Genomic DNA, 24,159 nt, shown 5'->3' on the forward strand with positions numbered 1-24,159 from the left:
GTGAAACTGAAATTTGGACCTTCAACCTGTTGGCTCCCATCGAAAATTGGAGAAAAATCCTGGAATGTTTTTTTCAAAAACCTTTTTGACAGAAAAAAGAAAGACATTTTGATTTAAGAATCTTTAGATTTTTTTTTTTTAAATTGGAAACAACAAGACAATACTAAGTAAGAAAAGCATTTTTAGGTGCATTAATTTATTGGACATATTTTCATCATGCAGACACTGTCAAAGTGACAAAAATGGCATGTCCTTTCATAAATACGATTATTATTTATCATATAGTATAGGATTATTTTGATTAGACATGTGTATTTATTTGACCTGTGTCATTTTTAAATGGTAGTCAGAGCACATTAGTACAGACACTGTATGCAGAGCGGTAAAGAAAGTGTGCCTTGCTCTAATGCTCTTTCTGAGAATTTTAGTGTCATTGCCTACTGAGCACAAATCCATCAAATATGAAGCTGATTGCTGTATGGAATGGAAGAATGGCAGATGAAAATGTATAATATATATATATACATATATATATATATATATATATATATATACACATATATATATATATATATATATATATATATATATATATATATATAACCACCACCACAGCTGTTAAATTTACTAGGTCATCTTTTTTTCCTATAAATGCACAAATGCAACTTTTATTCTTTTTTTTCATGTTGGATTTTAATATTCTTCCAATACTTCCATCTCCTCTTCATCTGTTCTTCATCATTTTGCGAGCCTTCATGCTGTTGGCTTCATTTCATTACTCTAATTAAGAAATGCAACCGTTTGGATTAGAGAACATTTCATTTTGTGAAAGAGCATTAGACTATGTGGAAAAAGCTGCTGCAAAGTGAAATTAGACACATAATTGTTTTTTTATATGACACATTTTAATGTCAAATATTTGTAAAATCATGTAGCCTACACTCATGAACCCTTTATGCTTAAAGCTTTACCTGGTTGAATTATGTTTACTTCCATGTTTAGCTGTTTTCTTCTTCTAATTATTATTTTTTATTTTATTTTATTTTATTTTTTTGCCTGTTTGATACCATGAAAATTAATAGTTCAGTAACTTACCGTTCTGCCAGTTTTTACCTTTGATATTCTAATTATTAATAATTAAATAATTATATTCTTAATAATTATTAAGAATTAAAGTTAAGCATTGGCTCGAAATATGCAGAGGTCTTTTTGGCGGGAGCGGTTGCCATGGTGAATCATAATTTCGGAGCTCCATTGATCAGGGCTTTTCATAGTCAAGCTGCAAGCACTAAACTCAGAGTCAACCTACTCAGAGTGGATTGAACTAACTCATTTCAGCTGTTCTGTAACCGAAAACTCAGAGTTTCCCATCTCAGGGTAAGTCAACTCAGAGTTCAAGTTTTAACTCAGAGTTGGTTGAACCTCCTTATTGAAACAGGCCCCAGGTAGCTACTAAAATAACTAAACCTAAAATAAAATATGACAAAAACTATGGTGTGTGCCAAAAAATATATCAAGGGAAAGTCCATTTATTTCAATCATTTGTTTCAGAAAGTGAAACTTGTATGCTATATTAGTTCACTACACACAAAGTGAAATATTTCAAGCCTTTATTTGTCTCAATTTTAATGATCGTGGATTAAAGACAAAAAAAAAAAAAAACAGTATTTCACAAAATTAGAATATATCATGTGACCAATAAAAAAACGGATCTTAAACACATGTTGGCCTTTTGAAAAGTGTGTGAATGTACTGTATTATGTGCTCAGTACTTTGTTGGGCCTCCTTTTGCATTAATTCCAAATAAAGGCTTGAAATATTTCACTTTCTGTGTGAACTAATATAACATACAAGTTTCACTTTCTGAAACAAATTGTTGAAATAAATGGACTTTCCCTTGATATTCTAATTTTCTGGCACATACCTGTATATGTGACCCTGTGTCAGGACTTGGGTTTGATCTTCCACCTTGTCTGTCTTTGTTTTTGTTTTGGGTTCTTCCATGTGCTTTTGTGCACAGCTGATGGTGTGTGACCTAAGATTGCTCGTTATCACGCACCTGTTTTATTTCATTGTTTGATTTTCTCTCCGATATCTACTCTGTTTTTATCTTGCTTTTTGCCAGCGGGTTCTGTTATTTTGCTGTTGATAAGTTTGTTTTATTTTAGTTATGAAATTAAGTTACTTTAGTTTAACTCTACTAGACTTTCTTTTTGTGTAGTTGTGTTGCTGTAATCCTTTTATCTTCAGAGTCTGCTAATTTCAAGTTGCTGACCTAATGGACTGTTACTTTGGAGTTTGCATTTTCCAGGGGTTCCATTTGCCTTTTAGATTGCCTTTCTTCTCCCTGTTTGAACTGTGAGCTTTGGATTTTCTGGATGGATCTGTCTGCACCCTCACTCTTGAAGATAAAGGTGCTTTAAAAGGTTTTTAGTTTCACAAAGAACCATTCCGTCAAAGATTGTATGTATTTATTATGATAGTAATAATAACAATAATTATTATTTTAGGTAAAGTGCAGCTTGACCTTTTAGCCTGCTTGACTTTTTGTTTTGTGGATTGGATTTGGTTGCTGGACTGCCCTGCACCTTCATGATATCTGTTTGATTATTTTCCTGTCTCCTTGTCCAGAACTGGGGCCTGTTTCAATAAGGAGGTTCAACCAACTCTGAGTTTAAACTTGAACTCTGAATTGACTTACCCTGAGATGGGAAACTCTGAGTTTTTGGTTTCAGAACAGCTGAACTAAGTTAGTTCAATCCACTCTGAGTAGGTTTACTCTGAGTTTAGTGCTTGCACCATGACTATGAAAAGCCCTGATCAATGGAGCTCCGAAATTATGATTCACCATGGCAACAGCTCCTGCCAAAAAGACCTCTGCATACTTCGAGCTTACCAATGCTTAACTTTAATTCTTAATAATTATTAAGAATATAATAATTTAATTATTAATAATTAGAATAGCAAAGGTAAAAACTGGCAGAACGGTAAGTTACTAAACTATTCAATTTCATGGTATCCCACAGGCAAAAAAATAAAATAAAAAAAAATAAGAAGAATGAAACAGCTAAACATAAAGTATAAAAACATAATTCAACCAGGTAAAGCTTTAAGCATAAAGGGTTCATGGGTATAGGCTACATGACTTTACTAATATTTGACATTAAAATATAATTCTGTGTCTGTTTCAATTTGCAGCAGCTTTTTCCACAGTCTAATGCTCTTTTAACATAATTAAATGTTCTCTAATCCAAACAGTTGCATTTCTTAATTAGAGTAATGAAATGAACATTTGACGCCTACTCAGCCAACAGCAAGAAGGCTCAGATGAAGAGGAGATGGAAGTACTGGAAGAATATTAAAATCCAACATGAAAAAGAATAAAAGTTGCATTTGTGCATTTAGGGAAAAAAGATAGCTGTGGTGGTGGTTAAATTTTTATATATATATATATATGGTAACTCTCTCTCACACACACACACACACACACACACACACACACACACACACACACACACATATATATTTATATATATATATATATATATATAATTTTTTTTGTCACTTTGACAGTGTCTGCATTATGAAAATATGTGCAATAAATTAATGCACCTAAAAAATGCTTTTCTTACAGTAGTATTATTGTCTTGTTGTTTCCAATTTAAAAAAATCTAAAGATTCTTAAATCAAGATGCATTTCTAAGAAAAATGTCTTTCTTTTTTCTGTCAAAAAGGTTTTTGAGGAATTTCAGGATTTTTCTTCATATTTCGATGAGAGACAACAGGCCAAATTTCAGTTTCAATGCAGCTTCAAAGGACTCTACATGTTTGGCTTGTACTGTTATTGTGCTTCAATAAATTGGTGGGGGGGGGGATGGGGTGTTGTGTGTATGTGCTGGGTTTTTTAATTTTTATTTATTTATTTATTTATTTATTTTTTTTAACCTTTTGGGTCCTTCCTTCCAGAGATTGTTACACCCTGGACCACAAAACCAAAATAGCCTTGGGGTATATTTGTAGCAGCAGCCAAAGATACATGGTAGGGGTTAAAATGATCTCTCTATATATATATATATTTTTTTTTAAGCCAAAAATAATTCACTTACTAAGTAAAGATCATATTTCATTAAGATATTTTGTAAATTTCCTACTGTAAATGCATCCAAAAAAAGAAAAAAACTATTTAGTAAGAACTTCATTTGGATGACTTTAAAATGTATTTTTTCAATTATTATTTATTTTTTGCCCCCTTAGATTCCAAATTTTCAAATGGTTGTATCTTGTTCAAGTATAGCCTTATCCCATTTTTTTAACCCTTATGAGTTGTTTTGTAGCACAGGTCAATAAAATCGACAAAACCACACAACAAAATTGCTTAATTCAAAAAAGGAAGAAGTGCCATTCAGCCCCTGCTGAAAAAACAAAAAAACAAAAAAAAAAAAAAAAAACAGCTAAAACCAGCCTAGGCTGGTTGGCTGGTCTTAGCTGGAATTAGCTGGTTTTAGCTGGTCTCCCAGCCTGGGCAGGCTGCTTTTAGCTGGTGGGGTCCCAGGCTGGAAGAGTAACCAAAACCCCTCTAAAACCAGCCAACCAGTCTAAGCTGGTTTTAGCTGGGGGTTTTTTTCACCAGGGGAGAAAATAAAAAAGTGGCATTTTTGGGGTAACGGAAATAGCAGTCTTTAGTACTCAACACTAAGATGTTAATGAAGATGTTAACATTAACTGTTAATGAAACATGGAAACGGCTCCTGATAAATAGAATGCAAGTCATACCTGTATGCAAAATGTGTGTAAAGAAACTGATATTTGATTTAAACAAAAGAATCATGGCATCAGGATAGAAGTCTAATTTAGTCCACAGTCTGTCTTTTCAATTAAATGCTAAATTAGTTCTATAAATTTATTTTTTTCTTTATTTCACATTAAAACTTTACTTGGCAAGAAAACACAACAGTATTCAGTTTTGGAAAGACATGACGGTAAGTAGCTTTTTTTCTTTTTTTTTTTTACTGTTTATGAGCCATCAAGCGCCGCCTGGAGGAAGAACTGTGCCTCACGGGATTCCGTTATCTGCGTAAACATTATTTACGCACACGTCAGCGTTCGGTGTTTAGCTGTTAAATCGATATTGAAAATGTCTAATTCAGTAATTTCTGTCATTTCCAGGTTTTTGGAGGAATATGCGTCGACCACGCCGAACAAACTGAAAGTGATAGACGCGTATCTCCTCTATATTCTGATGACAGGAGCGCTGCAGTTTCTCTATTGTTTATTAGTCGGCACGTTTCCGTTCAACAGCTTTCTGTCTGGCTTTATTGCTTGCGTTGGATCGTTTATTCTTGCAGGTAATTGATTTATTCTTGTATTTTTTTCGTTATTTGTTTATGTGCACAATGACTATCCAGTGTTGGTTTAACAGAATGGTTTGTTTATTTTTGTGCTGTTTGGCTAATATTATTTATTTATAGACATGCATTTGACTTGTTTATCCTTCTACTTCATTGTATTTTATTATCAATGTCACGACATCTCCACTTTAGGTAACTGATTCTTTCTTGAGCGTTATTTGTTGATGTGCAATAAAGTTAACATTAAGTGATAGTTTGTTTATTTTTGTTATTATTTGGGACTTTGAACCACAAAACCAGCAATGAGGGTCACTTTTTTTAAAGTCTGTCCATCTGGAATCTGAATAAATAAGCTTTCCATTGATGTATGGTTTGTTATGATAGGACAGTATTTGGTTGCAGTATTTGCAATTTGAAAATCTGAGGGTGCAAAAAAATCAAAATACTGAGAAAATCGCCTATAAGTTGTCACAATGAAGTTCTTAGCCATGCATATTACTAATCAAAAATAACATTTTAATATATTTATGGTAGGTAATTTTTAAGATATCTTCATTAAGCATGATCTTTAGTTATAGGCATAAAAGAAAAATAGATAATTTCGACTCATACAATGTATACTTAGCTATTGCTATGAATGTACCTGCGCTACATAAGACTGGTTTTGTGGTCCAGGTTCACATTTAGAAAACACTCATATACAAATAGGTTTAATTATTGCATTTAATAATATCTCTATAACATCTTTTTCAGTGTGTCTGAGAATCCAGATTAATCCTCAGAATAAAGGCGAGTTCTTGTCCATCTCACCAGAAAGAGCATTTGCTGACTTCCTGTTTGCCCACACTGTGCTTCATTTGGTTGTTATTAATTTCATCGGTTAAAGTGTCCTCATGTGCTGATAAAAAGGTAAAATAAACTGACTTTAACCTACAGCCTTAGGAAAACACAAACCTTATTGGTCACTGTGTAATTTGTAACTCAAGTGTTTAAGGGTCATTGTTATGTCTCATATATCAACATATGGCGATAAATCCATTAAAATATTGACATGAAGATTAATGTTTACCAGATAACCTGTAACTTTGCACTGTACTAAACCCTGGACCACAAAACCAGTCATAAGAATCAGTCTTTTGAAATTGAGATTTATACATCATCTGAAAGGTGAATAAATTGGTTAGGATAGGACAAAATTTAGATCTGAAATCTGAGGATGCAAAAAAAGTCTGAATATTGAGAAAATCGCCTTTAAAGTAGTCCAAAAGAAGTTCTTAGCAAAGCATATTACTAATCAGAAATTAAGTTTTTAAATATTTATTGTAGGAAATTTACAAAATATTTTCATGAAACATAATCTTTACTTAATATCCTAATGATTTTTGGCATAAAAGAAACCTTGATAATTTTGACCTATACAATGTATTTTTGTCTATTGCGACTGGTTTTGAGGTCCAGGGTCACATATTTGTTTTTACTTTTTTTTTTTTTTTTTCACAATTACTCATTAATGAATTTCTTTCTCTCTATGCAGATTGACTGTTGAAAATGACCAAACCTGGAAAGCACATACAACTAAAGGAAGCAGATAATAAGCATGATGTGTATGATTGTTTTCTCCCAAAACTGACAGCACCTGCACACTTTATTGAGATTCTCAGCAGCACTGTGACAAATCCTAAAATACTACTAAATGATATGTGATGGGATACATTTTGGGCTCATTTATGTTGCCTTCCAATAACCTGTGATTATTGAAGATAATTCAGTCTAGGTTATTATGCTCAACTGGAGTGTTGATTCATATTCTTTTTCTTTTAATGTCAAACATGATTGTACATTATCAGTATTATATAGATATATATTTTTGATTTGATTCAGAAATAAATCATAATAAACCACGCTGATTTATGTTGTCTGTGACTACGACACAAGTTAAAGTTAAACGTTTAAATACACCTTGCAGAATCTGCAAAATGTTAATTATTTTATCAAAATAAGAGGGATCATACAAAATGCGTGTTATTTTTTTTATTTAGTATACTGACCTAAAGCAGATATTTCACATAAAAGACATTTAGAGTCCACAAGAGTAAGTATTAGTTGAATTGATAAAAAATGACCCTGTTGTTACCTGAATGATTCACAGCTGTGTTTTTTGTTTGTTTGTTTTTTGTTTGTTTGTTTGTTTTTTGTTTAGTGGTAGTATTTTATGAGTCCCTTGTTTGTCCTGAGCAGTTAAACTGCCTGCTGTTCTTTAGAAAAATCTTTCAGATTCTACAGATACTTTGGTTTTTCAGATTTTTGTGTATTTGAACCCTTTCCGACAATGACTGTATGATTTTGAGATCCATCTTTTCACACTGAGGACAAATGAGGGACTCACATGCAACTATTACAGAAGGTTCAAACACTCACTGATGCTCCAGAAGGCAAAAATAAGAGCTGGGATTAAACTTTTGTAATTTAAAGATCAGGGTAAATTGAATTTATTTTGTTCTTTGGGATAAATGTAAGCATCTTCTGTAGCTTCTGAAGGCAGTACTAAATGAAAAAAAAAAAAAAAGATATTTAAGCAAAATAAGCTAAATGCACACATCTCCATTCTGTTCAAAAGTTTTATGGTAAAATAATTAACATTTAGCAGATTCTGCAAGGTGTATGTAAACTTTAGACTTCAACTGTATATACACAAATTATTCATATAAAAAAATATATTAATAAAAAAAAAACACTTCTGTAGTTCAAACAACACTAAGGTCATGGGTTTGTTTCCCAGCATTTAAGAACATTTACACTGTTAAAAATATATGCCTTATATGTAATGTTAAGTCGCTTTGGATCAGAGCATCTGTCAACTGCATAAATGTAAATAAAAAAGTGAAATAAAAGAGAAATGCACAATAGTTAAGACTCGTATGCAAATTAGAATTCAATACAACATTTTGTAATTGTATAATGTATTTTTTATTTTATTTCTTTCAAATGATGCCTGGGTATAATTACTGTTTACTATGTAACCAACTTGTTGTGAACTTTCCACAAGAGGGCCCATGGAGGCCCAGAAAGCCCAAATCCTCCATTTTAAGTAATTGAAATCTCGGAAAAGTAGCCTAACCGTGTGCTTCTTCAGCACTAGACAATGAATTGAATCTCAATAATAATACTAAGAAAGCTTGGCTTTTGATTAATTCAAATAATTCAAATAAGGATCTGAACAAAAAAAAAGTTAAGTCTGCTAACTCTGCTCATTTTACCATTGCTTTTTTATGCAATAAACAACAACAATTACAACTACAAAAATAAAATAATAACAAAAAGACAATGAGGATTACATACATTAATCCAAAGCATACAGTATTATATTAGCTTATAGGATTTACGCCATGAAAGAGTCTTACATGCAATAGAATTATTAGGTTATAGAGTTTCTTAATGAGAAAAAAATCTTTCCTGAAAATAAAAAAGTAAGGAGTTTTCTTTGAAAATGTACATTTATGAATGTCAAATTTAGCAAGGAATAACTATAAATTAATAATACATTTACAGTGAGAAGGGTCTAAATTTAAAGAGAAACCAAAAAAAAAAAAAAAATACATTTTGGGGGTTATACAGAAGTTTGGATCTAAGTATTTTTTCCAAAATTAGAAAAGTCGACCTAAATGCTTCATGACATCTTTTATTGTTATTAGTTTTAATTCAATGCCACAAGAACAAGGGGTATTGCGTAATATGTAATAATAAAATGACATAATGTCAATGTTTTTAGAGCATTACGTGTTTTCAGTGCTTTTTTTGTTCCGATTTACATACAATTTGAAGTCATTAATAAAATGAGAAAAATTTGGTTTACATTGAGCCTACTTTTTTACGTACATGGAATTTTCCTTATAAAATAAACAAATGTATTATATGTTGTTCTTTAATACGTAATCTTTCATTTTCCGTATAAAAAAGCACATCAAATATACAAATTTCTATCATACATTCCATTTTTATGTTAGTATAGACTTCCATATTCTTCATGACATCTTTTTTTATTATTATTATTATTATTATTAAAGAAGAATAAATGGACATTACAAAAATATTGAAATAGAAACCCAGATACACAAAATACACCTTCATGACATCTACCTATTTCGATTTCTGTTGTTTTAGGCACACGTGACGTCACGAGAGCGCATGCGCGGTAGAGTCTGTCTGCACAGCGCTTCCTAAACACGGATTCAAACTCTTGCTGGTAAAGTTTCGGTTTATACTGTGTTTTTCTGCGTGCTGTTAGAATTGCTTTTGGAATATATTTCCTCCCTCCGCATACGTTCATATTTATCGTTTGTCGTCGCTGCTTTTTCGTATTTAACTCGGTCAATTTGGCCAAAGCGCAAACATTCAGCGATAGAACTCAAAACATTGATTTGAAGGCTGTGAACTGGCTTACAATAATGAATAGCTATTAATAAATGCAATAACTGATTATACTAAGTAAATGTGCAGTGGTATTGAACATTTACCATGGCATTTTCAAAAGCTCCTTTGAAAACAAGGGTATGCAAATGCAGTCATTCAGCACCATGTTATATATCAAAAATAAATGGTACAACCATCTGATACGTAATTTTACCATAGTAGCAGTACAGTACTTTAAATAGTAAGAGTAACTGCAGTAAGTAAGTAAAGCACTATTTAAACTCTAGTTTCTTTTCCATCCCCATCAGATGCTGATTGACACCTGTCAGACGCTATTGACCTCATGGCATCGTCCTCTGAGGTGAACGTCCACATGGAGGAGGTTGTGGTGGTTACGACCCCCGACACGGCGGGTCAGACTTCGTCCGCCGAGGAGGAGAAGAATATACTGGTGGCGACGGATCTGGAACAGTCTGGGTGAGCATGTAACTCTTTTGTGACTCACCCTATCATATTTTATAACGCACCTCTCATGGTCTCGCAGCAGCTTTTGTCTTTTCGTCCACAGTGAAAACATGGAGGAGCAAACTATGGAGTCCGAGGCTGAGTCTAGCACCAGTATTTCCCTGCCTAAGGACACTGTGTTGGGTAGGAACTGAATGAAGCGATAATCTACTTAAAAGGATTCATTACCAGTGTTGGAGAAAGTTACTTTCATTACATTATTGAGTTACTTTCTAAAAAAGTAACTCATTACATTACTTAGTTACTTTTTTACGGAAAGTAATGCGCTACGTTACTTTTGCGTTGCTTTTTAAATCTGGGTAGGGCTTGCTTGTTTGTTTTTAATATAAAAAGTTCTATTTTTTGGCAAATGTAAACGCCTTTTTCACACCAAGAGCCTCAGGCTTAGAGAAAAGTAAATTCACGTCTGTATAGTAAACCACAGAAAAAAAAGTAAACTCTTCAGAAATACAGAAAGGTAAACAAATGTAATCTTTGCTTATTAGTATGGATAAATTGGATCATAGAAGGTCGGCAGCAAAGACATTGGTTAATAAAATGGGATTAAACACATAAAGGATATTTGAATTATTTAACATATTTAAAGGAACACTCCACTTTTTTGGAAATAGGCTCATTCTCCAACTCCCCCGCCTGAGTTATATAATAAGTTGACCAACGAGTTTTGATATTTGTCACTTTAGGATTTAATAACAGTTTAGTAGTATGCCTGTTTAGTAGCAAAGAGGTCATTGTTTCGTTATTTTAATTTTATTCATATATTGTTATAGACTGTTTATATATTTTAAGTTGCACTTTATTTTACATTTTGTTTTCACTTTCATTTTAAAATGAGTGTTTGTGTAGTTTTTATGTATTTTATTGTTATTATTTTAAATGTACACTTCCTAAGTTTTTGAACAGTAAGATTTTTAATGTTTTTTATAGAAGTCTCTTCTGCTCACCAAGCCTGCATTTATTTGATCCAAAGTGCAGCAAAAGCAGTACAATTTTGAAATATTTTTACTATTTGAAATAACGGTTTTCTATTTAAATATTTTTTCAAATGTAATTGATTCCTATGATTTCAAAGCTGAATTTTTAGCATCATTACTCCAGTCTTCAGTGTCACGTGATCCTTCAGAAATCCTTTTAATATTCTGACTTGTTGCTCAAAAAAACATTAATAATAAAGCTGAGTAGAGTTAGTTTCAGGTTGTTTTGATGAACAGAAAGTTCAGAAGAATAGCTTTTATTTGAAATAGAAATCTTTTGTAACATTATAAATGTCTTAATCATGATGTTTGATCAATTAAAAGCATCCTCACTAAATAAAAGTATTCTTTTTTATAATTTATCTAATTAATACTGACGCCAAGCTTTTGAATGGTATATTGTTTTGACACAGTTTTACAAAAGCTTTATATTTCTGAAAAATTCAGATCTTTCGATATTTATATTCATTGACGAATCCTGAAAAAAGTTACTTAACTGTATTAAATATTGATAATTATCATAATAATAAAAATGTTTCTTGAACAGCATACTAGAATGATTTCTGAAGTATCATGTGGCACTGATAAAAATAAAAATTTAGCCTTTTAAAATATATTCCAATACAAATAAGTTATTTTAAATAGTAAATAGTATATTTTTTTTTTTTTTGCTGTATTTTGGATCAAATAAATGCAGGCTTCGTGAAAACAAAAAGACAAAAAATGTTAATGTTCAAATACTTTTGACTCGTAGTGGTTATTTTAGCACTACAACTTCGACAAAACAGAAATAAATAAAAAATACACATGTTTTTTAAGTCCTGAATAATATACCATAATTTTGATAGTTAATGGATATGCCATATTCATATTTACACAGTGAAAATATCTGATGATGCCGATGTAGAGGGTGATATTCTCTACCCAATAACTTGTGGGGACAGCAAAGCCAACCTTGTATGGAAGAAATTTGTGTGTCCTGGTATAAACATCAAATGTGTGCAGGTAAATATGTACTATATTCTGTTTAAAACACTACGACACTGTGTTTAATCAAAAGTTTAGACACACTTGAACTCATTTATTTTTCTCTTTTTGATTTAATGGCTTTTTCTAAATTCGGACTGAACTGTCAAGTCAATTAAGATAATTAATATGAATTTGTATTATATTTTTTTATGTTTTTAATCAATCCTTTAGAAGTTTTAAAATGATGCTGTTATTAAGCTTATAGTGTTATATTGCTACTATTATTATATTATGTTTGCAGCAGTGCTGATTACTCATCTCGCATAAAAACAGCAGATTCTATATTTCTTAAAGTGCATCAAAGCATATAAAAATGCAATTTTATTTTTATTTTTTTAAAATTAAATAGTGTTTTATTATGTTTGATTATTATGTTTGCAAACAGCACTGATTGATCAGCCGTATGTAAAAACAATAAATTCTATATTTCTAAAGCAGCATCAAAATGCAAATCTGCAATAATGTTTTATTAGAAACTTAATGTAATACTTTTACATTATTTATCAAAAAATATTTTTTTTGTATTTAAAAATAAAATTATTTAATTACAGGTGCTTATTTAAACTATTATTAAAAATTTAATGAAACCATTAAAATGGAATCCAGAAAATTAATGGAAAACAGAATTCAGTAAAAAAAAAAAATGAATTTGAGAAAAAAATAATACTTTTTATAGGGCCTTAGAAATTAAATTTTGTAGTTTTTGGTATCCTTTTAATAAATTGCTGTTAAATTGTGTAAGTTTCATGACTTTTTTTAATTAGATATGCTTTTTGATTAATATTTTTAAATGTAACCATTCAAACTGAGTCAAGAAAAATTTAAATAGAAAAAAAATGGAATCCATGAAATTAATGCAAACAGAATTTGGTTAAAAAAAATCAATTTGAGAAAAAAAAGAACACTTTTTATAGAGCCTTAGAAATGTCATTTTGTAGTTTTTGGTATCCTTTTAATAAATTGCTGTTAAAGTTTCATTACTTATTAGAAAACTTACTTATTAGAAATTACTTGTCTAGAACAAAATAAATAAAAAATGGTATCCAGAAAATTAAAGCAAAACACAGAATTCGGTTAAAAAATTTATTTTTAGAAAAAAAGAACACTTTTTATAGGGCCTTAGAGATGTAATTTTGTAATTTTTGGTAACCTTTAGTAAATTGCTGTTAAATTGTGTAAGTTTCATGACTTTTTTTAATTAGACATGCTTTTTGATTAATATTTTTAAATGTAACCATTAAAACTGAGTCAAGAAAAATTTAAATAGAAAAAAAAATGGAATCCAGAAAATTAATGCAAAAAACAGAATTCGGTAAAAAAAAAAAAATTGAATTCGAGGAAAAAAGAACACTCTTTATAGGGCCTTAGAGATGTAATTTTGTAATTTTTGGTAACCTTTTAGTAAATTGCTGTTAAATTGTGTAAGTTTCATGACTTTTTTTTAATTAGACATGCTTTTTGATAAATATTTTTTAATTCAACCATTAAAACAGAGTCTAGAAAAGTTTAAATGGAAAAAAATGGAATCCAAAAAATTAATGCAAAGCACAGAATTCGGTAAAAAAAAAATAATATGAGAAAAAAGAACACTTTTTATAGGGCCTTAAAAATGTATTTTTTAGTAACCTTTGATAAATTGCTGTTTAATTGTGTAAGTTTCATGACCTTTTTTTAATTAGACATCTTTTGATTAATAGTTTTTCATTTAACAATTAAAACAGAGTCTAGAAAAATCAAAATGGAAAAATAAGCTTTCCTTGATGTATGGTTTGTTGGACAAAATGTGGCTGAGATACAACTATTTGAAAATATGGAATCTAAGGGTGCAAATATTAAGAAAAATGCCTTTTAAAGTTGTCCAAATGAAATTTATAGCAATGCATATTACTAATCAAAAATTAACTTTTTATATCCTTATGGTAGGACATTTACAAAATATCTTCACGAAGCAAGATCTTTACTAAAAACCCTAATGACTTTTGGCATAAAAGAAAAATGAATGATTTTGATCCATACAATGTTTTGTTGGCTAATGCTACAAATATACCTGTGCTACTGATGACTGATTTTGTGGTCACATATAAACCTTTCCACTCTATAAACATTAAGAAAACAGTTCACTCATCATGATTAATTTCAGAAAGGATCTGTAAGTAATGATTGTGAAGCTACTGCATTGTTTAGCTATAAATGTGCTGCTCTGAGTACTGAATACGGACTTGCTGGCCACATTATTTCAGGCACAGACAGTTTTATCTGTTCTTGAATGAATATAACTGATTTCCATTTCCTGTTTTCAAGGCCGTTTTCCTCATAATGCTTTATATTCATCACTGCTGTGTTCCAGCTGAATGAGCATCTCATCAGTCCCAAGGAGTTTGTCTATATAGCGGGAAAGTCCACGCTGAAGGACTGGAAGAGAGCCATTCGCCTCAATGGGACCATGTTAAGGTTTGTGGCAGGAAAAGTATAAATATAAACTAAAAATGCATCCCAGCTCTGGCAGTTTTTATATTAGTGTTAATATTAGTATTATATTACAGTTGAGGTCAAAAGTTTACACCCCCCTTTCAGAATCTGAGTTTCCCTTGTTTGTCTCGAACAGTTAAACTGCCTGCTAATCTTCAGAAAAACCCTTCAGGTCCCACAAATTCTTTGGTTTTCCAGCATTTTTCTGGATTTGAACCCTTTCCAACAATGACTGTTTGATTTTGAGATCCATCTTTTCACACTTAGGACAACTGAGGGACTCACATGCGACTATTACAGAAGGTTCAAACGCTCACTGATGCTCCGGAAGGAAAAACAATGCATTGGAATTTGAAAATCTAGTAAATGTAACTTATTTTGTCTTCTGGGAAACATGTAAGTATCTTCTGTAGCTTCTGAAGGGCAGTACTAAATGAAAAAAAATATGATATTTAGGCAAAATAAGAAAAATGTACACATCTTCATCTGTTCAAAAGTTTTCACCCCCTGGCTCTTAATGCATTGTGTTTCCTTCTGAAGCATCAGTGAGTGTTTGAACCTTCTGAAATAGTTGCATATGAGTCTCTCAGTTGTCCTCAGTGTGAAAAGATGGATCTCAAAATCATTTGTCGTTGGAAAGGGTTCAAATCCACAAAAATGCTGAAAAACCAAAGAATTTGTGCGACCTGAAGGATTTTTCTGAAGAACAGCGGACTGTTCAGGACATACATAAGGGGCTCATGAACAACTATCACGAAACAAAAAAACACAGCTAAGAACACAGAATCAAATGTATCAAACTTTTGAATGGGGCAATTTTTATAAATTCAACTATTATTTTCTCTTGTGGACTATATGTGACCCTGGACCACAAAACCAGTCTTAAGTCGCTGGGGTATATTTGTAGCAATAGCCAAAAATACATGGTATGGGTCAAAATTATTGATTTTTCTTTTATGCCAAAAATCATTAGGAAATTAAGTAAAGATCATGTTCCATGAAGATTTTTTTGTAAAATTCCTACTATAAATATATCAAAATGTAATTTTTGATTAGTAATATGCATTGTTAAGAACCTAAGTTGGACAACTTTAAAGGTGATTTTCTCAGTATTTTGATTTTTTTGCACTCTCAGATTCTAGATTTTCAAATAGATGTATCTCGGCCAATTATTGTCCTATCCTAACAAACCATACATCAATAGAAAGCTTGTTTTTTTCATAGGTATATATCTCTCAGTTTTGTAAAATTTAACCTTGTGACTGGTTTTGTGGTCCAAGGTCACATATGTGAACATCTTTTATGTGAAATATCCTATTCAGGTCAGTACTAAATAAAAAATAACATGCATTTTGTATAATCCCTCTTATTTTGGTGAAATAATTAAGATTTAGCAGATTCAGAAAAGAGGAAGTAAACTTTTGACCTCAATTGTATATTCAAATTATTAATATATGGTAGAATGCAAAACACAAATGCTCATTAAATTAAACAACTAAATTAAAGCCATAGCTCCTGGGTGTTTCTACAGGAAGATCATGGATTCAGGTGAGCTGGACTTTTATCAACACTCCAGACTGTGTTCAAACACCTGCCGCAGTACCAAGATTGACCTGGTGGGGTCACGAGTGTCTCTCAGCAGCCAGCAGTCCACAGAAACGGCTCCTGCGACTCCCGCCTCTGTGGACGGTACGAACACTCAGAATGAATCTGGATAGTTTCTGCATGGACGTAATACCTTTAATAGTTTGAGCTGTCAGTAATAATTTGCATAAATTTGTATTGCTGTTTCAGTGAATGGCTCCTCAACTTCGTTTTCAGCAGATGTTGGTGACGACAGCACAGAATGGGTCACGGCTATCGGAGGTGAGAGGCTTCTGTGTTGTGTTTTGGTTAATCTGTATATTTAATGGGTTTAACATTCTCACCAGCTGTTCTGCTCTATTACAGAGGACACCATGACGTTCTGGAGAGGACTGAAGGATGCTGGGCTGCTGGAGGAGGTGATGGAGGACCTGCACAGTGAGATCCAGGAGATTCTCAAGGGCCTGGAGGAGCGAATCCAAGACCCACCGCTGCAGGTTAAAGGTCAGAGTTGCTGCAGTCAGTTTAAATCCACTTACTTGCCAAACATTTGGACACTAAACTAAACATGTTTCTCGTAATCATAAGTAATTAATTATTATTGAATATATTAATTATATATTCATCATTAATTAATTTTTCATGTATATGCATTACATAGATTATATTCTTGTGAGTATGTAATATAAATTAATATAGGTTTAAATTAATTAATATATTATATAGTAAATACTTTTTAAAATTTATGAATATTAATACAATATCTAACTATTTGTATGATATATTTTTGATTCATTCTCAATTTTTGTGTGTTGTTCTTTTAATTATATATATACGTGTGTGTGTGTGTGTGGTAAAGAATATATATAATATATAAAATATATTAGTAATATAGAAAATATATTACATTAAAAATTTTAGATATTGTATTAATAATCACACATTTTGAAGCGAAAATATATAATATAATAATTAATGTAAACCTATATTGTTATATATTACATACAAGCTAATTATTAAACAACAAGAATATAATCTATGTAATGCATTCTGAAATGTTAACAATATAAAAACACTTTGTGTGTGTGTGTGTGTGTGTGTGTGTGTGTGTGTGTGTGTGTGTGTGTGTGTGTGTGTGTGTGTGTATTATTTATATATATATATATATATATATATATATATATATATATATATATATATATATATATATATATATATATATACATTTTGTAATATTAATATTATTATATTAATTCAACCAAGACTTTTCTGTAAATATATTCTTTTTTTTATTCGTTTTTTGTGGTAAATGTACACAAATATTTTATGAAACTTCAGATTTTTTTTTTTAATTGTTAAAACTTAAATTTGCAGGCATGTCTATGTATGTTGTTAATATTAATTAATGTATAATTCATATATTAATACATTTATTAGACTCATAATGTTGTTGATTCACGTTCAGCTTGCGAGTGTGTATGTAATATATAATAATACAGGTATATATTCATATTAATATATTATATAACAGTTACGCTTTATAATTAGTGATTATTGATATAATATAGTATAATGTAATATATTTTTGATGTATTTTTGATTTATATCTTTCCTACAATGTTTTTATGTATTGTTATATTATAATATAATATAATATTTCAGAATGTATTACATAGATACTATTGTTGTTGTTTAATGTTCATCTGGTGAGTGTGTAATATATAATAATTTAGGTATATAATAATAAAATGTAATGCTTTTAATACTATTATTAATTCAAGCAAGACATTTTTGTAAATATATTTTATGTCTGATTTTGTGGTTTGTGTTAAATGTACACAAATATTCTATAAAATTTACTGACTTATTTAGTATTGTTCATTACTTGAATCTGTCAACAGATGCCGCTCTGCTCAACAATATAGTCCAGAACTTTGGGATGTTGGACCTGGTGAAGAAAGTACTTGCCAGTCACAAAAGCCAGATGGACCGCTGTAGGGAGCAGTACACGCGCAGCTTAGTGGGTCAGTGCCTGTTTTTGTGTGTATCTCCTTATTCAGCCACAGTCAGAACAGGAAAATAAAGTGAGCTTTAACCTTTTGCATTTCTAGCCCTAGAGCAACAGTGTGACGAGCATCGCAAGCGTGCCAAAGAACTCAAGAGCAAATCTCAGCACCTCAACAACGTCCTGATGACCTTGACCCCCGTGACCTCGCCTCCCACCACCAAGCGCCCCCGTCTGACCCGTGCCGTCTCAGGTCCCGCCACCGTGGCCGCCACTCCCGCCCAGCCCACGCACTTCACCCTGCCCATCACGCAGCTCACCGGCATCCCGCTGGACAAAATGCTGTCTGCTCAGTCTCAGTCGCCCCTGATCGGCGGATACACGGTGCTGACGTCACCCGGAGGGACCGAACTCCAGTCTGACGGCTCGAATTTAACCGTGTTGAGCACCGCTGCAGTTCCGCAGGGGTCTGCAGCACCCACTTTTGTCAAAGTGGTCAGTCCATTTCAGCTGGTCACCTTGCCCACAGTGGGAGCTGGAGCTACGGTGCAGAATCTGGCGGCACCTGTAGGGGGCGGCACTGTAGTCACGGTACCTGTCAGCACGGTAAACACTGCCACTGTGGAGACCGTCGGTCCGCAGGCGGAAGCGGCTACAGAACAGACAGTTGACCAGAAGGAGTGAAATTCTCCTGAAAGTTCAGTTTTTGATGTTGATGTATCGTATAGTTTGTATATAGCGGATGAGGAACTTTTTTGCTTTTTTTATGATTAATTTGGCTGTTTTTTACAACAGCAGTGGTGTGATAATGAACGTCTTTTTTTTTTTTTTTTTGCATTTGATTTCATTGTAATCTAATTACAATGTGGTGAAACATAGGCTGAGCTGTTAAAAGTGATAGTTCACCCAAAAATAAATGATCATTTACTCCTCCTCAAGTTTTGTTCCAAACCTGTAAGAGTTTCTTTTTTCTGTGGCATATGAAAAAGATTTTAGAAGAATGTTGGTAACCAAAGAGTTACCGGTAGCCATTGACTTCCATAGTATTTCAAAGAAATATTCAAAATATTATCTTTTTTCAGCTGAAGAAAGAAATTGAGGGTGAGTAAATGAATGAACTGTCGCTTTAAGGATGTTTTTCATGAAACGAAAGGCACATTTTGTCCTTAAAATTTCATTGCTGACCAGTGTGTGTGTATAATTTGTAGTTTTGTTTTTTGGATATAACGCTCACTCCGTTATTTATACTGTTTGTATAACATTTTCTCCATCATTTTTTCCATATTGATGTCTTTCATCGTAGTTTTTCTGAAAATTCCTGATACGGTGACATCTGTACTTGACGTAATTGATTATTTAAAACGCATTAACTTAGACTTCGACAAACTTGTCTTTCAAAGAAACACAAATACTAAACTAAATAAACACCTACCATAGTAAAACAAGGTATTTAGCTGTTTCACACAAGAGGCGTAAGGTCTGAGGTTCTTTTTCAGCACAATTCTTAAGGAAAAAATTATTTCTAAGCTTTACATTTAACTTGTAATTCTTTTTTTGTTTTGGCCAACAGGTGAGGATCTTTACCCAAACATTATTGTGCAACGTGAGTTTTAACTTCCAGACATGTCTTGAAAGGTACATCTTTTTGGAATAGAGTAAAAATGGTTTAGGCTTTAAGTAAAATAATAATACTTCATATTTAAGTTATTATAATTTGTGACAACGGGGGGGAAAAGTCACATAAAGCATTTACCAAACAATTTTATCTCTTTTTTTTTTTCTTTTTGCATTGCATTGCATTTGATTTCATTGTAATCTAATTACAATGTGCTGAAAAATAGGCTGAATTGTTTAAAGCAATAGTTCCCCCAAAAAGAAATGATCATTTACTCCTCCTCAAGTTTTGTTCCAAACCTGTAAGAGTTTCTTTTTTCGGTGGCATTTAAAAAATTTTTTAGAAGAATGTTGGTAACCAAAGAGTTACCGGTAGCCATTGACTTCCATAGTATTTCAAAGAAAGTCAATGGCTACTGTCAAGTGTTCGGTTATAGACGTTTTTCAAAATATCATAATATTTCGTTTTAAGGCGAACTGTCACTTTAAGGATGTTTTTTGTGAAACCTAAGGCACATTTTGTCCTTAAAATTTCATGGTTGACCAGTGTGTGTATAATTTGTGGTTTTGTTTTTTGGATATAACTCTCACTCCGTTATTTATACTGTTCATATTACATTTTCTCCATCATTTTTTTTCATATTGATGTCTTTCATCGGAGTATTTCTGAAAATTCCTGATACAGTGACATCTGTACTTGACGTAAATGATTATTTAAAACGCTTTAACTCAGACTTTGACAATCTTGTCTTTCAAAATAAACACAAATTGTACAGTACAGCTAAACTGACCTCATAAATAACATCATATGAGAAACTGAGGGATCAAATGTCCATTTTTAAGAATATATGGTCATCTAAAAACCTGATTCTGATTCCATTTAGCATTTTTCTAACACTTACAATAGTAAAACAAGGGTGATTTAGCTGTTTCACAAACGTTGCGTAAGACCTAAGGTGCATTTTCAGCACAATACTTGGGAGAAAAATCATTTTCAAGTGTTCAATTTAACTTGTAACTCATTTGTTGACCAAAAGGTGGCGCTGTGTACCTAAACATTATTTTGCAACATGAGTTTTGACTTTCAGATGGGCAAGTCCTAAAAGGTACATCTTTGTGGAATAGAGTGAAAATGGTTTAAGATTAAGTAAAATAGTAACATTTCATGTTGAAAATATTAGAAATCGTAATGACCAGAAAACATGGCTATTTTAAGTTAGAAAAAAAGTCACACAAAGCATTTACCGAACAATTTTAGCAGGTAAAGTTCTTGCCCTTTATTGGTCATCTTAAACAAGCATAATCTGCGGTATGTACTGATTGCTCACATGGGGTAAAGTTAACGGGAAACAACAAGTGGTCAGTCACTGAAACGTCCTGAGCGCATGATTGACAGGTTGACAGTGGTGATTGATGTCGTCCAAAGTTCAGCAGCCATTTGGGACAGTAAAACAGCCTCGATACGTGTAAGATCATGACATTTAGGGGTAAAACTGAAATGCGTTGGCTTAATGAGTTCAGATTGGGTTATATATGATACAACAGCCTATAAAGCATAGTCCTCATACGATGAGGGCTGTTCGTCAGAGCGCACGGAGATTTTAAAATGGCGGCGTAAAAAGCCGCCGTATCGCTTTTGGTTGTCCCACCTCAACTTCGGGCGAATTCTTCGCATAAACCCGCCGTATCTCTTCTGCAACGCCTGCGGGCTGGCGCTATCCACAAAGCTGCTTCTTTTTGGCCCGAATTTGCGGAGAAACCCGCCGTAGCGTTTGACTTCGTTTAAAGGAACCTCGTTATTATAAACTCCCGTTTCGTTCTCCGCGGTTTCACCTTCGCCCTCGTCGTCTTCCGTTATCGACGGGACATCTCGCTCCCCCAGTTTTGAGAGCGGTTCGCCGTATTTCTTCGCGAACAGTCCTTTTAGTATGGCGTTCTCCTCCCAGGGTGAGGAGAAAAATTTCTTTTTGTTCTTGTCGATCCTCTTGATGAAGCCCCCGTATCGTTTGACCAGGTTGGAAGCCTTCTCTTGGAGGTCCTCCGCGTTTAACGCGCTTCGTTCTCCGTCGGCGTCTGGGTTGAGGTCTGCGAATTCATCTGAAAGCTCCTGTAAAGCTTTCTCACATCTGTCTAGTGTACTAGTAGATGGAACGGCGCCTTCGCATTCTAAAGTACAAGTCTGGAGAAAGAAAAGTAGGTTAAGACTGACTCTGTACTCTCTTCTCTTGAGGTTTCGGGATTGTACAATCTGATACCAGACGTTCCTCACAGAACGTATTATTAGCTAGTTCTTTAGTAAAACCATCATAGAATGTACCCAGAAACCACAGATTCTACAGAACCTAAATTGAAAATCAAGTGCCTTTTAATCTCTGAAAAACAACGTACAGCCAACAATATGGGTCAAAATTATCGATTTTTCTTTTATGACAAAAATCATTAGGATATTAAGTAAAGATCAATGTTCTATGAAGATATTTAGTAAATTTCCTACCATAAATATATCAAAACTTAATTTTTGATTAGTAATATGCATTGCTGAGAACTTAATTTGGACAACTTTAAAGGCGATTTTCTCTATGTTTTGATTATTTATTTATTTATTTATTTTTGCATCCTCAGGTTCCAGATTTTCAAATAGTTGTATCTCGGCCGAATATTGTCCTATCTTAACAAAACATGCATCAGTGTCAGTTTTAAAACATTGACCCTTATGACTGGTTTTGTAGTCCAGGGTAACTCAAGAAATCCATACAGCCAAAATAGTTCTTCATTAGAAGATGGTTGTTTGAAAAAAAAAAAAACTTTTTTTTTAAAGCTCTTAATAAACATTAAAATTGTCTGATGTCAAAGTTTTCAAGTTCTACGAATAACATTTTATCTATAAAAAACATCTAAATCCTGTTTTTAATCGAAACGTATGCCGAAACTTTATCATTTGTAATTTTACAGCGGGAAGCCATATCTAACATGTATTATTTCTGTCAGAATAGGTTTCCTCAATCTGATTGATAATCAACAGGAGCGTGCTTTTGTCCCGCTCTCCATGGTGCTGAATGCACGCTCCCAACAGAGATGCGCGCAGTTTACCTGCAAACGATAAAGGATGCGGCCATTTCTCAAGTTTTAAATGTTTTTATTACAGAGAAACCTTTGTTTTTTTTTTCATTTATAAATGTTTGATTTGGTTTAAAGCCATTGCCTCTCATTTTTCACCATTAATTTGTCATTTTGCATGCTACCATGCCATTTACGTTTCATTTGCTCAGGTAAGTTAACGCTAAATACTATTTACTTCTGATTACACGCTAACTTTATTTCAGTCCATAGTACAAATACAAAGCCAGTAACGATAAACTTTAATCTAGGCTATTTCTGTCAGTTTTGCCATTTCATCTACTTCTTTTTCAGTACATGCATGACAAAATTAAGCGCATGTAAGCTACACAAAATCTGAATATAAGTGTTTCAAAATCAGTCTTACCAAGCGGCTCACTGCAGAGTCCAGGTCGGAGATCTGTTGCGCGCATCTCAGGCACTGCGCTGAACAATCCGCCTGACTCAAGGTTGGCAAGCTCAGCATCAACACCAAAACATACCACTCCATCATCTACAGCGATTCCTGTGGTGCGACAAAAGAAAACAGGCTTTAAGTCCACTATCTTCCTCACTTCCCTGCTGGAAGGTGTTTGAGGTTTTTCAACAATTCTATTCAAGTCTATTATGTTCTCAGTCTTTCTTTGTCTAAGTATGTCTTTGTCTTACCAGTTTAATATCCAAAACCTTATGCATACAGTGAGGCACATGTGCCAGCACAAATCTCTTGTGTTACCTTGAGTACCTACAGAGCTTCTTGTTCTCCAAGCGTCAGGGCGATCACTTGGGGAAGCTGGCTGAAACTTCTTTGTTCTCGTGTCCTTCGATAGAGTCACTCTTTATCCATCTACGGTCTGCTCTTACTTGGATTCAGTCTCCATACTTTTATTCACGCAGCCCACACAGGCACCTGAATGAGCCAATGAGAACAACGAGCCGGCTGATTGACTGGTCCCACCCACGCGATGATGCAGCGTTTCAGCAATAATAATAAAAACAATAACAAAATTAGCAATTATTAAGCGCAAAAAGGCTTTTAAAACATTATAACGATAGGCTTCAATGTTTAATGTAAGAAGTTAGTTATTTAGCAAGGTAAGGGTAA

At 32.8% G+C, this 24,159-nt stretch overlaps 3 protein-coding genes across 5 annotated transcripts; 2 read left to right on the plus strand and 1 right to left on the minus strand.

Moving 5' to 3' along the window:
- Positions 1–5,064: 5,064 nt before the first annotated feature.
- On the plus strand, positions 5,065–7,249 carry LOC141291488 (dolichyl-diphosphooligosaccharide--protein glycosyltransferase subunit DAD1). The gene is made up of 3 exons (XM_073823647.1): positions 5,065–5,345; positions 6,102–6,257; positions 6,883–7,249. Exons 1-2 carry the CDS (start codon positions 5,135–5,137, stop codon positions 6,230–6,232), a joined length of 342 nt encoding a protein of 113 aa, XP_073679748.1. The 5' UTR covers positions 5,065–5,134; the 3' UTR covers positions 6,233–6,257; positions 6,883–7,249.
- A 2,287-nt stretch (positions 7,250–9,536) lies between these two features.
- On the plus strand, positions 9,537–20,720 carry gmeb2 (glucocorticoid modulatory element binding protein 2). Of its 2 annotated transcripts, none has more exons than XM_073822578.1 (10): positions 9,537–9,591; positions 10,067–10,235; positions 10,306–10,406; positions 12,138–12,262; positions 14,634–14,737; positions 16,287–16,444; positions 16,550–16,621; positions 16,706–16,843; positions 18,241–18,363; positions 18,451–20,720. In XM_073822578.1, the coding sequence occupies exons 2-10, from the start codon at positions 10,102–10,104 to the stop codon at positions 19,026–19,028; spliced, it is 1,533 nt and encodes a 510-aa protein (XP_073678679.1). In that variant the 5' UTR covers positions 9,537–9,591; positions 10,067–10,101; the 3' UTR covers positions 19,029–20,720. The 2 variants fall into 2 exon arrangements, with proteins under 2 accessions (XP_073678679.1, XP_073678680.1); XM_073822579.1 differs by having other exon boundaries at positions 10,327–10,406.
- A 505-nt stretch (positions 20,721–21,225) lies between these two features.
- On the minus strand, positions 21,226–23,903 carry pdyn (prodynorphin). 2 transcript variants are annotated; one of them, XM_073822581.1, is made up of 3 exons: positions 23,804–23,903; positions 23,443–23,580; positions 21,226–22,137 (listed from the first exon to the last, which is right to left on the minus strand). In XM_073822581.1, the coding sequence occupies exons 2-3, from the start codon at positions 23,566–23,568 to the stop codon at positions 21,505–21,507; spliced, it is 759 nt and encodes a 252-aa protein (XP_073678682.1). In that variant the 5' UTR covers positions 23,569–23,580; positions 23,804–23,903; the 3' UTR covers positions 21,226–21,504. The 2 variants fall into 2 exon arrangements, with proteins under 2 accessions (XP_073678682.1, XP_073678681.1); XM_073822580.1 differs by having other exon boundaries at positions 23,791–23,899.
- Between the last annotated feature and the right edge of the window lie 256 nt (positions 23,904–24,159).

This window comes from Garra rufa, chromosome 18 (genome assembly GCF_049309525.1).
Source record: "Garra rufa chromosome 18, GarRuf1.0, whole genome shotgun sequence".
Taxonomy (NCBI): Eukaryota; Metazoa; Chordata; class Actinopteri; order Cypriniformes; family Cyprinidae; genus Garra; species Garra rufa.

Coding starts and splice junctions, on each gene's coding strand:
- LOC141291488 (XM_073823647.1), top strand. CDS start 5,135: ATGTCTAATTCAGTAATTTCTGTCATTTCCAGGTTTTTGGAGGAATAT. Junction 5,346..6,101: donor TGGATCGTTTATTCTTGCAG/GTAATTGATTTA, acceptor CATCTTTTTCAG/TGTGTCTGAGAATCCAGATT.
- gmeb2 (XM_073822578.1), top strand. CDS start 10,102: ATGGCATCGTCCTCTGAGGTGAACGTCCACATGGAGGAGGTTGTGGTG. Junction 12,263..14,633: donor TAAACATCAAATGTGTGCAG/GTAAATATGTAC, acceptor GCTGTGTTCCAG/CTGAATGAGCATCTCATCAG. Junction 16,445..16,549: donor GACTCCCGCCTCTGTGGACG/GTACGAACACTC, acceptor TTGCTGTTTCAG/TGAATGGCTCCTCAACTTCG.
- pdyn (XM_073822581.1), bottom strand. CDS start 23,568: ATGATGGAGTGGTATGTTTTGGTGTTGATGCTGAGCTTGCCAACCTTG. Junction 22,138..23,442: donor ACTCTGCAGTGAGCCGCTTG/GTAAGACTGATT, acceptor TTCTTTCTCCAG/ACTTGTACTTTAGAATGCGA.